This window comes from Lithobates pipiens, unplaced genomic scaffold (assembly GCF_037356315.1).
Source record: "Lithobates pipiens isolate NorthernLeopardFrog02 unplaced genomic scaffold, aLitPip1_a1.2 Scaffold_30, whole genome shotgun sequence".
In the NCBI taxonomy this organism is placed as follows: domain Eukaryota; kingdom Metazoa; phylum Chordata; class Amphibia; order Anura; family Ranidae; genus Lithobates; species Lithobates pipiens.
In genome coordinates, this window is record NW_027507791.1 from 5938672 (window position 1) to 5951466 (window position 12795).

General features: G+C 42.2%; 1 protein-coding gene and 1 non-coding gene across 6 annotated transcripts in view; both read right to left on the reverse strand.

Moving 5' to 3' along the window:
- Positions 1-12795, reverse strand: part of PRPF39 (pre-mRNA processing factor 39) — a 67782-nt gene that overhangs the window by 18792 nt on the left and 36195 nt on the right. For all 5 annotated transcript variants that reach the window (XM_077463561.1, XM_077463562.1, XM_077463563.1 and 2 more), the window contains 3 exons: positions 7696-7964; positions 3711-3895; positions 3555-3629 (listed from right to left, as the gene is read on the reverse strand). In XM_077463561.1, coding sequence (XP_077319687.1) covers positions 3555-3629; positions 3711-3895; positions 7696-7964 — 529 coding nt within the window. The remainder of the gene's footprint in view (positions 1-3554; positions 3630-3710; positions 3896-7695; positions 7965-12795) is intronic.
- On the reverse strand, positions 3970-4044 carry LOC143950498 (small nucleolar RNA SNORD127). Its single transcript, XR_013265860.1, has one exon. It is a non-coding gene; the product is annotated as a small nucleolar RNA SNORD127 (small nucleolar RNA).

Sequence of the window (12795 nt, forward strand, 5' to 3'; positions counted from 1 at the left end):
ACTCTCCTTTAGAGTGTTCTGTTGCCAATATGAATGATCAATGCTGCATGTTCATAATAGCGAAAGATCATTCAGAGCTTTGGCCCTGTGTGTACAGACACATTACAGGGCTACAACTCTGAATCATCTTATTCATCAACAAGCAGCACTGGTTGTACATTCATAACCATGACAGATCACTCAGAGCTGTGGCTTTCTGTGCATCTTAGGGCTGCATTTACATGTAAACAGCCCAGCCGATGGATGATACAGAGCTGAATGAGTAGTCAGCAATGTTCGGTCAGTGCGGTGTATAACAGCAAATCATCACTAATCACTTATTGATAAAATTGACAACTCACTAAGAGGAAGCCGATGTGCGATCTGTTTTTGTGAATGGCAGCACTGGTCTTTTGAGCCCACAGCTCTCACAAATCCATCTCCTCCCTCTTACCAGTGTTGTCAGAAGTGGGAGATCTGTGCAACCACACTTAAATAAAGGGATGAATTTGAACCAGACTTATAATAAAAAGTGGAAAAATTAAAAATAAAAAGTCTCATATACACACAAACATTAAACCACTTAAGCCCCGGACCAATTGTAAGCCTAAGGACCAGAGGTCTTTTTACAATTTCGCACTGCACTGCTTTAACTGGTAATAGCGCGGTCATGCAATGTTGTACCCAAATGAAATTTGCATCCTTTTCTTCCCACAAATAGAGCTTTCTTTTGATGGTATTTGATTGCCTCTGCGATATTTATTTTTTACGGTATAAAAGGAAAAAAAGACTGAAAATTAAAAAAAAAAAAAAAAATAATTCTACTTTTTGTTATAAGAAAAATCTAATAAACTAAATTTTAATCATACATTTAGGCCAAAATGTATTCAGCCACGTCTTTAGTAAAAAAAAAAAAAAAAAAAAAAAAGTCAATAAGCATATATTTATTGGTTTGCGCAAAAGTTATAGCGTCTACAAACTAGAGTACATTTTCTGGAATCTACACAGCTTTTAATTTATGACAGCCTATTTCTTGAGGTGCTAAAATGGAAGGGCAGTACAACCCCCCCCCCCCAAATTACCCCATTTTGGAAAGTAGACACCCCAAGAAAATTGCTGAGGGGCATGTTGAGCCTATTGAATTTTTTTTTTTGTCCCAAGTTATTGAATGACAAAAAAATAAAGTTTACAAAAAGTTGTCACTAAATGATATATTGCTCACACATACCATAGTTATGTGGAATTGCACCACAAAATATATTCTGCTGCTTCTCCTGAGTACGGGGATACCACTTTTTGGGAGCCTAGCCGCGTACAGCATCCCGAAAACCAATCACTGCCTTCAGGATTTCTAAGGGTGCCAATTTTTGATTTCACTCCTCACTACCTATCACAGTTTCGAAGACCATAAAATGCCAAAATGGCACAAACACCCCCCCCCCCCAAATGACCCAATTTTGGAAAGTAGACACCCCAAGCTATTTACTGAGAGGCATGTTGAGTCCATGAAATATTTTATATTTTGCCACAAGTTGCGGAAATATTACAAACTTATTTTTTTTCACAAAGTTGTCACTAAATTATATATTGCTCACACATGCTATGGGCTTAAGTGAAATTACACCCCAAAATAAAATCTGCTGCTTCTCCTGAGTACGGGGATACCACATGTGGGGGACTTTTTGGAGCCTAGCCGCGTACAGGGCCCCGAAAACCAAGCACCGCCTTCAGGATTTAAATATAAAACTGTACCAAAAAAACTGTTAGCGATCGCAGGGATCAGGCTTGACTCTGCGAACGCTGCAGTTATGTGTTTAGAGTTTTGTAAGTGACAGTGATCGATTGATACTGCACTTGGGTGGAGTGGGCGGAGGGGCAAAACGCAGGTGCTAGCAGGTATCTGGGCTGATCCTGCTAACAGTGCGTTTTTTGGAACCCTAAACTGCTGGGGACGCTAGTATAGATCTGATCAGATCAGATATTGATCTGTTCAGACACTATACCACTACGGGAGGTGTATGCTTTATGCGTGGGTGTTAGCGGTACTGGCACTAACCTAGCGCTGCCTGGGGTGACGCAGACCCTGACCCTAAAACCTAATTGATATCACCCGCTGGGTGATCAGGGGGTTAAACCTTTATTGGTTAATAAATGGTGTGTGCCCTGATGCTATAAAAAGCAAACTAACCAGAGTCACCCGTAACACTTATACAGTGATCACTGGTGAAAGGGTTAACTAGGGGCAATCAGGGGGTTAAAATCTCTATTAGGTAGTATATGGGGGTACCCAACGCTATAAAAACTAGTGGTGAACCTAAAAAAAATAACTAGCTACCTAGCGGCACCAGTGACACTAATGCAGCGATCAGAAAAACGATCGCTTAGTGACAGTGGCAAAAGGGGGTGAAAGGGTTAACTAGGGGCAATCAGGGGGTTAAAACCTTTATTAGGTAGTATATGGGGGTCCCGGACGCTATATAAAAACCTGACGGGGAACCTAAATAACTAACTGGCTATACAGCGATTTGTGTGCCTATGTGTACCTACATTTCAGTGTAGTGTTTGATGCACTTACTATGTGTTCTCCTCGCAGTCCGGTCAAAAAGACCGCCCCGAGGAGAATGACATCACTTCCTCCCTGCCTTTGTTTACACTACACAGGCAGGGGAAGCTTCTCATTCGCCAGGAGCGATCGAGAGGGGATGGCCAGAAACCAACGGCCATTACCTCATCCCGGTTTGCTCCCGAAGCGAAACGGACCGCCGCAGCCAGTGTGAGGGGGTCCGATCGGACCCCCCACCCGCTGGAAGGCAAGCGGGTACGTGCTTGTGCACGTACATGCCATTCTGCCGACGTATATCTACATGCGGCGGTCCTTAAGTGGTTAATAGTTAGAAAATTTTGCAAACCAATAATTTTTCTGCTTCATTGATATGCACTGATAAGGTGGCACTGGTGGGCTGCACTGATGGGAACTAATAGGGACAGCTGAGGGGGCACTGGTGGGCTGCACTAATGGGCACAGCTAAGACAGCACACTGCAGTGATTGGGACTGATGTCCTGTTCACTGCCGCGGTGGATCTGCTTTTTTTTCTCCCCCCGCGCTGTTAGCGTGAGGAGTAAAAATAATCTATCACCGGCAGTGTTGACATCACGTGATCAGCCATCATTGGAGGACAGCTGATCACGTGTTAAGGAGTTGGATCGACCCCTTACTCCGATCTGTGATCCAGTGACGCTCAGACTCGCTGATCAGAGCACGCCACGCATGCCCTTCAGGGGGCGCGCAGGCCGCTCGTGCACGGGACGACAATAGACATAGTCCTGGCGATGCAGGTCTGGATATTGCAGCTGCCAGAAGGAGGCCGCATCTTCATGTCTATACTCTTTATTGTAAAATTATATATTATATATAATAACACATACATATACATATATATATATATATATATAGGTTAACGTAGCACGGTACTATATTAATTTAAATGCCCTAGACTCAAGTTTACTATGCGCAAGTTATTATTGCAAACCACCCAAGGTGTGTGCATGAAAACTATGAAAAGCCATAATATACCCATTTTCAGATTTCCTCTTCAGATTTTCTTGTTCCCTTAAAAGTTTCTGATGTTCATCGTAGGTGGTCAGCAATCTAAAACAAAGCAATGAAATGGTCACATTTATTTATAAAATTGCTATTAAAAAGAGGCAAAGATCATCTTTATTTACTCACTTGTTGATATCTGATCCAAAGTCCTCTAAGAACTCTACTTTCCTCTGTGAAAATACAACTCGTGTAGCTATTGGCATTGAGCTCTTAATGACTTTGTCAAAATGTGACAGGATGCTGGCTTCATTTTGTTTCACATCTCCACTGAACTCCAAATCAATTAGATTGAGGTGTAACTTGGTATTTTCCTGCTCAGACACAGTAAAAAAGATCTAGTGAGACACTCTCCAAGATAAAAAAACATTTACAAGTACAGTACTAGAGGCAATGTCAGCTTAGAGGGACTGTTGTCTACAGAAATAACATACAGAAGTCTTATTTGTCATCATTATTGCCTGAATGCTGTGTCCGCAGAGACCAACTTGAACCCATCAGTGACAGTGGAAGCGGGTATTCTGTGATATGCCAATTACACTTATGGAACCTCAATGATTCAGCTGTGGGTTGTTTTTTGTAAAAGTACATATAACCTAACCATTTAAATCAAATTTGCTGCACATTCCTGAAATCTGATTCTTTTTATATGGCTGGTCTTCGATAAAATGACTAACAAGGTGGATTTACAGGCATTTCCTGTCCTAAGGTGACAACGCTGTGTGCCCCTTTTCTATGTGCTAAACATTGACCACAAGCAGCAAAGTCAAATCGCTGTTCATTTGTGTGATTGGATGCACTGAAAGATTTGCTCATCTATAGTGCTGTAAAAACACAACATTTACAGGAATCTGACAAGTTGACTTCACTTTAAAGGGAGAAGTCATTTAAAGTGCATGTCAGAGCAGAGGAGAAAAAAAAAAAAAAAAACCCAGTACACCTCTTCAATACATTGCCATTTTTTGAGTGACCAATAAAAGGTTGCAATCACAGATGGTAGATCTAAACCAGCTAACGGCATCTTGTATTTTTGGGGACAGGTTAAATTTTCTGCACTTGCATTCGAATGGCTTCACAAGTTGCCATGGCCAATACTAGGGGGTCTAACTGTCCTTGTTGGACATTATATGTAAACCCTCACAATGAACATCTCATATTTGGTCTGTTATACCATTTTAAAGCGTGCGTTAACCTAATTAGAAAAAAAAAAAAAAAAAAAAAGACCCTGTTTTTTTAAAGCATGTTATGCAGCACAATGTTTGTGCTTTGCGACTATGGCCACCTGAAATATTTAACTGATCCTGCCCTCCCCTTTGTAAACTGACCACGGTTAATCATGGTGGTTGAGCCCTGACACTAGTCAGTTTACATGCCTCCATCATCCGCTGCGTCCCCTGTCCACCTCTGTCTTCTACCCTCCTGTCAGCTCAGTCTCCGCCCCCTCCCACCCTGCTGATAAAAATGCAGTTCGCAATTCACCCTTCTTGTTTATTAATGTAATCTGCCTCAGTGACTGTGCCTTATAGGAAAAAAAAAAAAAAAAAAAAAAAAGGGGGGAGGGGGGAGATTTCAGAGTGGCAATCGACGCACATGACCAACTGGCTCCCTTCTCCCCTCCCGACTAATGCCAGTAGAGGAATCTCAGCCCCTCCTGCTGCAACTGTCTTTTTTTTATTTTATTTTTTTATTTCAACCCAAAAAAAAAAAAAAGTGTCATGTATGGCTGGCCTGACCTTCTGTGCTCTCTGCTGACTGATCAGTTAGTATTGTTACCAGCTACCCCCCTGAGCACTGCAAAAAACCTCCCTGGTATGTTGGAGGTAGAGAGGTGTTCCTAGTCTTGTCCTAGGAGTGACAATATTGCTCCTTCACAGATACAGTAGTATTAGTATTATCACTCTAGGGCAGAAAATTTGTTACTGGCAGGAAACCTAGGTTTAAAAAAATAAAAACCACAGCCACATCTAAGAACAGCTAAGCTGAAATGTATAGAATTATTATTGGGTTAAGATATGCCTTAAAGTGTTACTAAACGTAAAAAAAAAAATAAAATAAATAAAAAGTTTACCTTAAAGCGGAGTTCCACCCAAGAGTGCAGTTTGACAGGTATCCTGTTCCCAATCCTGGGAGTCCAGGACACAGCCCACGAATCCCCCGCAGGGCTCCCTCCTCCTCTCCGGGCCAGTAGGAGAGAGGAGCAGGGCCTCTCGCATGCGCAGAAGGGTTCACGGCGTGAAGCCGTAAGGCTACACTGCCGGGTACCCTTACGGTACGCAGCACCCGTCAGCTGATGGAAACATCAGCTGTGGTGTCGACATCGCTGGACTCCAGGACAGCTAAATGTCCTATTAAAAGCCAGCAGCTGCAGTATTTAGTATTTTTTTTGGGTTGCATTAAAGGTAAAAAAATGTATTTCAGTCTCTCTCTGCCTGTGTGAAGGGGAAGAAAGGGAAGAAGAGATCAGCGCTGTGCACAGCTGCATCTATTCTCCCCTCTTTACACACCAATCGAGCAGCAGGAGCTATTGGCTCTTGCTGCTGTCAATCAAATGCAGTGATGAAGAAGCGGGTCAAAGCCCCATCTTGTAGGTCTATGGAGGGCAGCTCCGTAGAGACACAGGTCGGGAGCGCAGGGACCAAATTTCCCCACATAGCCAGCAGCTGGCCATGGGGAAGCCGAGAAGAGGAGGATCTTGGCTGCTCTAAGCAATACCTCTGCACAAAGCAGGCAAGTATAACACGTTTGTTATTTTAGTTAAAAAAAAAAAAAAAAAATTGCCTTTAGTAACACTTTAAAGTGATTACGTTTTTTTTTATTTTTTATTAAAGCGATTGTAAGATAGTGGTTTATTAAAAAAAAAAAAAAAAAACCCTTACAAATCACTTTAAAGTGTTACTAAAGGCACTTTTTTTATTATTAAAATAATGTTATACTTATCTGCTCCGTTGTGGATTTGCACAGAGCAGCCTGAATTTTCTTCTCCAGGCCCTCCCCCTATCACTTCCGATTGGCTGACTTGACAGCCGTGGGAGAAAATCATGAGGGAGAGTCTTGGGCGGCTGAGGGACTCGTGGATATAACTGGACAGCGGGGGCTCAGGTAAGTATTAGGGGGTGCTGTGGAGGTTGCTACACACAGAAGGTTTAGCTTAATGCATAGAACCCATTAAGATGTAAAGTCAGAAGGTTTTTAACACCTTTAAGCACAGTTTATGACCACATTTCTGAGGGGCAAATTCATACTGCATGTTGCAGTAATATCAACAGTGCGTTGTGGTGTGCTGCATTAATGCAAAGGTGCCTGTCCACGTTTTGTAGTCCCATAAAAACAAATGGGCTACCTCAACGCAATACATGTTAACCCCACAACATACCATACAACAGGGAATCTACCGATATCTTTTTTGGAGCAGATACAATACCAATATGTCGGCCACCTCCCAGGGCGATAGCCGAGATTCTGTAATTTATTTATCACTGTTATTGCTGTCAAAAGGAATGTAAACATCCCTTGTGACAGGTACTCTTTATGGAGGGATCAGTGGTCTATAAGACCCCAAAATCCCTCATCTGCACCTGAAAGTATTCAAATCATCAAGATCTGCGTTTGAGTGAATGTGAAAATTCAGCTTATTACAATAAAGCTGACCGTCTGCTCTAAAGAATGGTACCGGGGTGATGCCTGCCACTGCAAGAATCACCCCGGTAAAACCCCTTGGAGCAATACCGGGTATGTTTGTGCCAGATTAAAAAAAAATACAAAAAAGGGTATCAGCTGCCGATAATCAGGGTCCTGTGTAAGTCCACCTTACAGATTCTTCTTTAAAAAGGTGGACATTTCCTCAATTTGACTGCATTTGGTCATCTCTGCCTTTTGTGCTAAGCAGTAATACCATCAGACGTTAGTTCTTCCAAATGACAACTATTCCCGTAGTCAAGTTGCCAAACCTCCAAGATCACAATTAGCCTAAAACTGCAAACCCCAAGAAAGAAGAAGTTTGTCATCCTCAATCTCCCCTTTCCAATTCTTATCACAACTACACAGACTTATCAGGCTGCTACAAACAACTTTGATTTAAAAACGTAATACCTTCTAGTTTCAAATTTCAACTCACTTTATCTCTCTGAATGGCATCACATAATACTTTCTTTGCCTTCCCAATATTCTTCAGAATTTTGGAATAATAGCGGGAAAGCTTTATTGCATAAAACGATAATTCACTGTTGGATTTAGCATTGTTCATGGCATCTGTCAACAGATTTTCTGCTTCGATTAAGTTTCCGTGTCTCCTTTCAAGGTTGACTCTCCTCAGCCGAACCATCGCCAGACCTTCTACACACTCTTCTAAGGTTTTCAAAATAGCCTTGGCTTCATCAATGTTACCTAGGGAATCAAGGACATTCAAAATCAAAACTGAACTTGGTCTTGCATCAAAAATAAACCCACAAATCGCTCAAATCGATGCCATACCCCACAAAAGCCATTCCATTTCTGGTGAGATACCTTTTAGAGCCTCTTATGAAGGTTTTACACTGGACAATTCTGTTGCAATTTTAACTTCTGCTTTTGCCATAAAGCTTAAAATCTTTTACATAAATTGCCCACAGAAATTTTAAGCAGAACTTTACCCATAACAGCTTAAAAAAATAATGTTCTTTAGAAAAAGGTACATACATTCCACATTAATAATTATGGTACCCAAATTAGTGTGTGCTGTAAATAGCCTCCAATATTTCTCCTGTCTCTTCATGTCCGAGTTGACTATTTTGCTGAAGCCCAGAGCTCCGGAATCATCAAAGTGGACCTAAACCCATCAATTTAAGTTTCAAAAAAACAGTTACATTCCTGGAATGGCAGGATTGCGGTCACATTTGCTTGTGTTCTCAACCAAACCATCCAAAGCCTGGTGACATAACTGATCACATGTGCAGCACCATGGCAGCTGCAGATCAAACAGAAGCAGCTTCCTTAGCTGTAAAAGGATAGGAAGGTTTAATTCCGCTTAAAGCATAGTAGACCATTATGTGTCACTTACCTGGCACAGGAGCCATCGATGTCACCGCTGTCCCCTGTAGCACAAAGCATCCATCTTCTTCTGGGTATAGCTGCTCCGGCCACTCACACGCCGGAGCAGCAATGACGCCACTCCCGCGCAAGCGCACGGGATCCAACACTAACGGCATATTGCCATTAGCAGAGGCATGTGTGCCGCTGTCTATGGCGCATGAACCGTAGACAGCGGTGCCTGTCTTTTTGTAAATATCTCCAAAAGCGTGTAGGTTTAGGAGATTTCTTGGACCTACAGGTAAGCCTTAATCTAGGCTTACCTGTAGGTCAAAGTGATTTGTAAGGGTTTACAACCACTTTAAGGCGGTCAGCAGATCGACCGCTACAAAGTGAGTCAATGAGACAGTGTAGACACTTAATGTCTTGCATAGCTATACCTGCAAAAAAAGGGGGTCAGCATAATGTCATAGCAGGGCTGAATTTTCGGACATTCCACTTTAAAATTATTTTCAGGTTTCAAACAATATATGATCGAAATTGGAGAACAAACTAACTGACAATTCCTTTCAAATGGTTTAGTGATTGCTTCAATTGTAATTTTATTTCTTGTCCTCTTTTGAAAGAAAGTAATATTCGTAACAAGGGACAGTTTCCTGTTGACTGTTCATTAAATGCAATTTCTTTTTCCCCTTTTATCAAAAGCCGATGAAAAACTTCAAAAATTACCAAAATAGGGAATGGGCAGTTTACTGCTACAGGGAAGAAAAAAATAATAAAATGTTACTCTTTTAAACACCGGCTGTTTAGGTGGTGACAAGCTGATCCCCTTGCTGAGCTATCAGTTTCAGAAAGGATACAGTTTAACCAATTGCAGACCTCAGCCACCGTAGATATAATTCGGCCGCTCTATGCCAGATCAGGTATGTGTGATCTGACCCCTTCCGGGCCTGTCCGCGCTGTGGTTATACACAGCGTGAGCTGATTGACGGATACAACCATGTCCGTTGGCACCCACTGATGCTGCGGGTACAGAGGGAGAATGGCAATCTGCCTGCAAGTAAGGAAGATCACCGTTCTGTCAGTAAAGACAGATCCTGTGTCCGCAAAGCAGGGGCACCGAGCCAAGCCTTCTCCCCCCCCCCCCCCCTAATAGTACAGGCACCTTCCCCACAGTGGTAAAGCACTAGTAAGGCACACAGTTCACCCTTTGAGAGCCCCTGATGTTAACCCCTTTCCAGCCAGTGTCATTAGTACAGTGACAGTGGATTTTTTTTTTAGCGCCGATCACTACTGGAGTCACTGGTCCCCAAAAGATGTCAGTGCCCAATTTGTCAACCAGCAATAATTGCCGATTGCCACTATTAGCAAATATATATATTTTTTTTTAACCAAACATAAGCATAGCAGAATACACATTGGCCTAAATTTGGGAAGAAATAGATTTTTAATGGATAGGTCTTATAGCCGAACGTTTTTTTTTTTTTGTTTTTTTTTTGCGCTCTATACAGACCATAACAAAAAACAAAACAAAAAACAGGTCATCAAATTAGGGAATAGACCGATAGTTTTTTGGTGCCAATACGATACAGAGACCACCTCTCAGGCAGAAATTGTCTGCAGATATTCTGTACGTTTAACAAAAAAAAAGGTTTTACACTTTATCACTGTTATTGCCGTCACAAGGAATGCAGACATCCCTTGTGACAGTAATAGGCACCATTTATGTAGGGATCAGAGGTTTATAAGGCCCCAAACCCCTCCACTTGAAAGTATTCAAAACGTCAACATCGGCGTTGAATACTTTATCATTTTTAACCGGTTCCCGACCAGCTTACGCAGATATACTGCGGCACAATGGCTCTCCTGGGCAAAATCCCGTATGGGTACGTCCTTCCCCTTAGTGGCCACCAGAGGACACTACACGGCAGGGGACCCGATTCACGTGACCAGCGTGCGATCACACGCAGGAGCACCAGCCTGAGGATTTGTGTGAAAAAACAAACCCCTGTGCTGTCAGGGCAGAGGAGACATGTCGTTTGTTCCTAACAAGTAGCAACATCAATATGTCTCCTCACCTCCCCATACTGTTATAACATGCTGAGGGAACACACATTTAACCCCTTGATCACCCCTAGTGTGAACCCCTTCCCTGCCAGTGACATTTACACAGTAAGCAGTGCATTTTTATAGCACTGATCGCTGTATAAAATGTCAATGGTCCCAAAAATGTGTCAAAACTGCCCTGTCTGCTGCAATACCACTAAAAATCACAGATAACCATCATTTCTAGGGTGAAAAAAAAAAAAAAAAAAATACACACACACACACACAACTTTCCCATAGTTTGTATGTAGACGTTATAACTTTTGTGAAAACCAATGAATATACGCTTATTGGGATTTTTGTTTTTAATAAAAATATGTAGACTATATAAAAATCGGCCTAAACTGATTAAATTTGTTTATAGTGTATTTATTATAGCAAAAAGTAAAAAAAGTTTATTTTTTCAAAATTGCTGTTCTGTTTATCTCGCAAAAAATAAAAACCGCAGGAGATGATCAAATACCACCAAAAGAAAGCTCTATTTGTGGGAAAAAGACGCAAATTTAGTTTGGGTACAGCATTGCATGATTGCGCAATTGTCAGTTAAAGCGACGCAGTGACAAAAAAAATAAAAAAAGTAAAAAGTGCTCTGGTCAGGAAGGGGGTAAAATCTTCTGGGGCTGATGTGGTTAAAACTGGCGCCTTTAAGATTCCAGTAATCCAGGAAGTGTGTGTGGGGGGTATTAATCTTCCAGAGGGCATGAGGCTGATTATTGAATTCATTTCTGCAGAACAGGAGGGGGGTAAAGATATTGCAACTTGCATAACCTGAAATAGACCTTTTCTCTTGAACTGCTAATGAAGGGTGCCAATTTATATAGCATTTGGGTTATCATTTACCTCCAAAAAAGCCTCCATTGTTTGTGTCAGTGGTGTGCAGATAAGTCTGTTAAGGCCCAGCAGAAAAAAAATAAATAAAAATGTCTTGGACTCCTTTGAGGGACAAAGTCTAAGGCCTCTTTCACACTGACGTCCCGTTCAGGCCCGCCTGTCAGTTTTTCAGGCGGACCTGAACGGGTGCTCCATAGAGGTCTATGGAGCGTCGGATGTCAGCGGTGACATGTCCGCTGACATCCGACCCGCTCCGAAAAAGTGTAACGGAGGAAAAAGCTATTTTTCCATCTGTCTGCGGATGGGATCGGGTGATGACGGGCACTGCGGTCCGTCGCCATCCGATCTCCCATAGGGGAGAGCGGCGCTGTGACAGGTCCGTCCCTGCGCAGTGTGCAGAGACGTAGCTGTCATCTCCCTGCTCAGCGGGGATCGGCGGAGTGATCCCCGCTGAGCAAACGGACATCCACGGGGCGGATCAGAACTGATCCGCCCCGTGTGAAAGGACCCTAAGGCTTGGGTCTCACACATGCAATTAGCTTTTTGGCACTCCCTTTCTGGTGGTTTTGCACATGCGTTGTTGATTCATTTTTCCCCACACGTTTTTTGCTGTGTTTTGCAATTTTCTTATGCTTTTTTTGTCAATTTGTTGTTGGGTGGAAAAAAAAAAAAAAAAAAGAAGGGACCCAAATCATGTCTAGAACGCACTACATTCTTTTTTGCAGTTTCACCATTGTCTATCGAACCAAAAAACACCCTAGCCCATTAGATCAAGGACTTTGATGGTAGCAATTGGGTAAAATATAAAAAGAAATTAATATATAAACAGAATTTAAAAAGTATAAATTAGACTTTAGTATAGACTAAATAGTATAACATGGACATATATAGAAATACCATAGACATGAACACGACAATAATAAAATACTCTTTTCTTCATTAACCCCACTGCAGTCAGCGAACGAGTGGCTCGCTGTGACTTCAGCGCAGGTGCGTTTCACGGGTAATGACCCGCATCATCAGGGAGATGCACTACAGTAGAGCTCTCTAAATACATGATCAAGAACAGAGTAAAAATAAATAAAATGGTCATCCTGTAAACAGCTGCTGCCAACCTTCCGGCCCGATGGTGTAGCCCACACGACTTTTAGAATATCAAAGTATCAAGCTAAGTGGGAAGTAGTCTATTGTATCCCAATCGCGATCCCATAGGTAATATGGTCCATTGGTTCAAAAATCAGAGGGTCCAGTGAGGGATGGCTGGAGGGGAGGT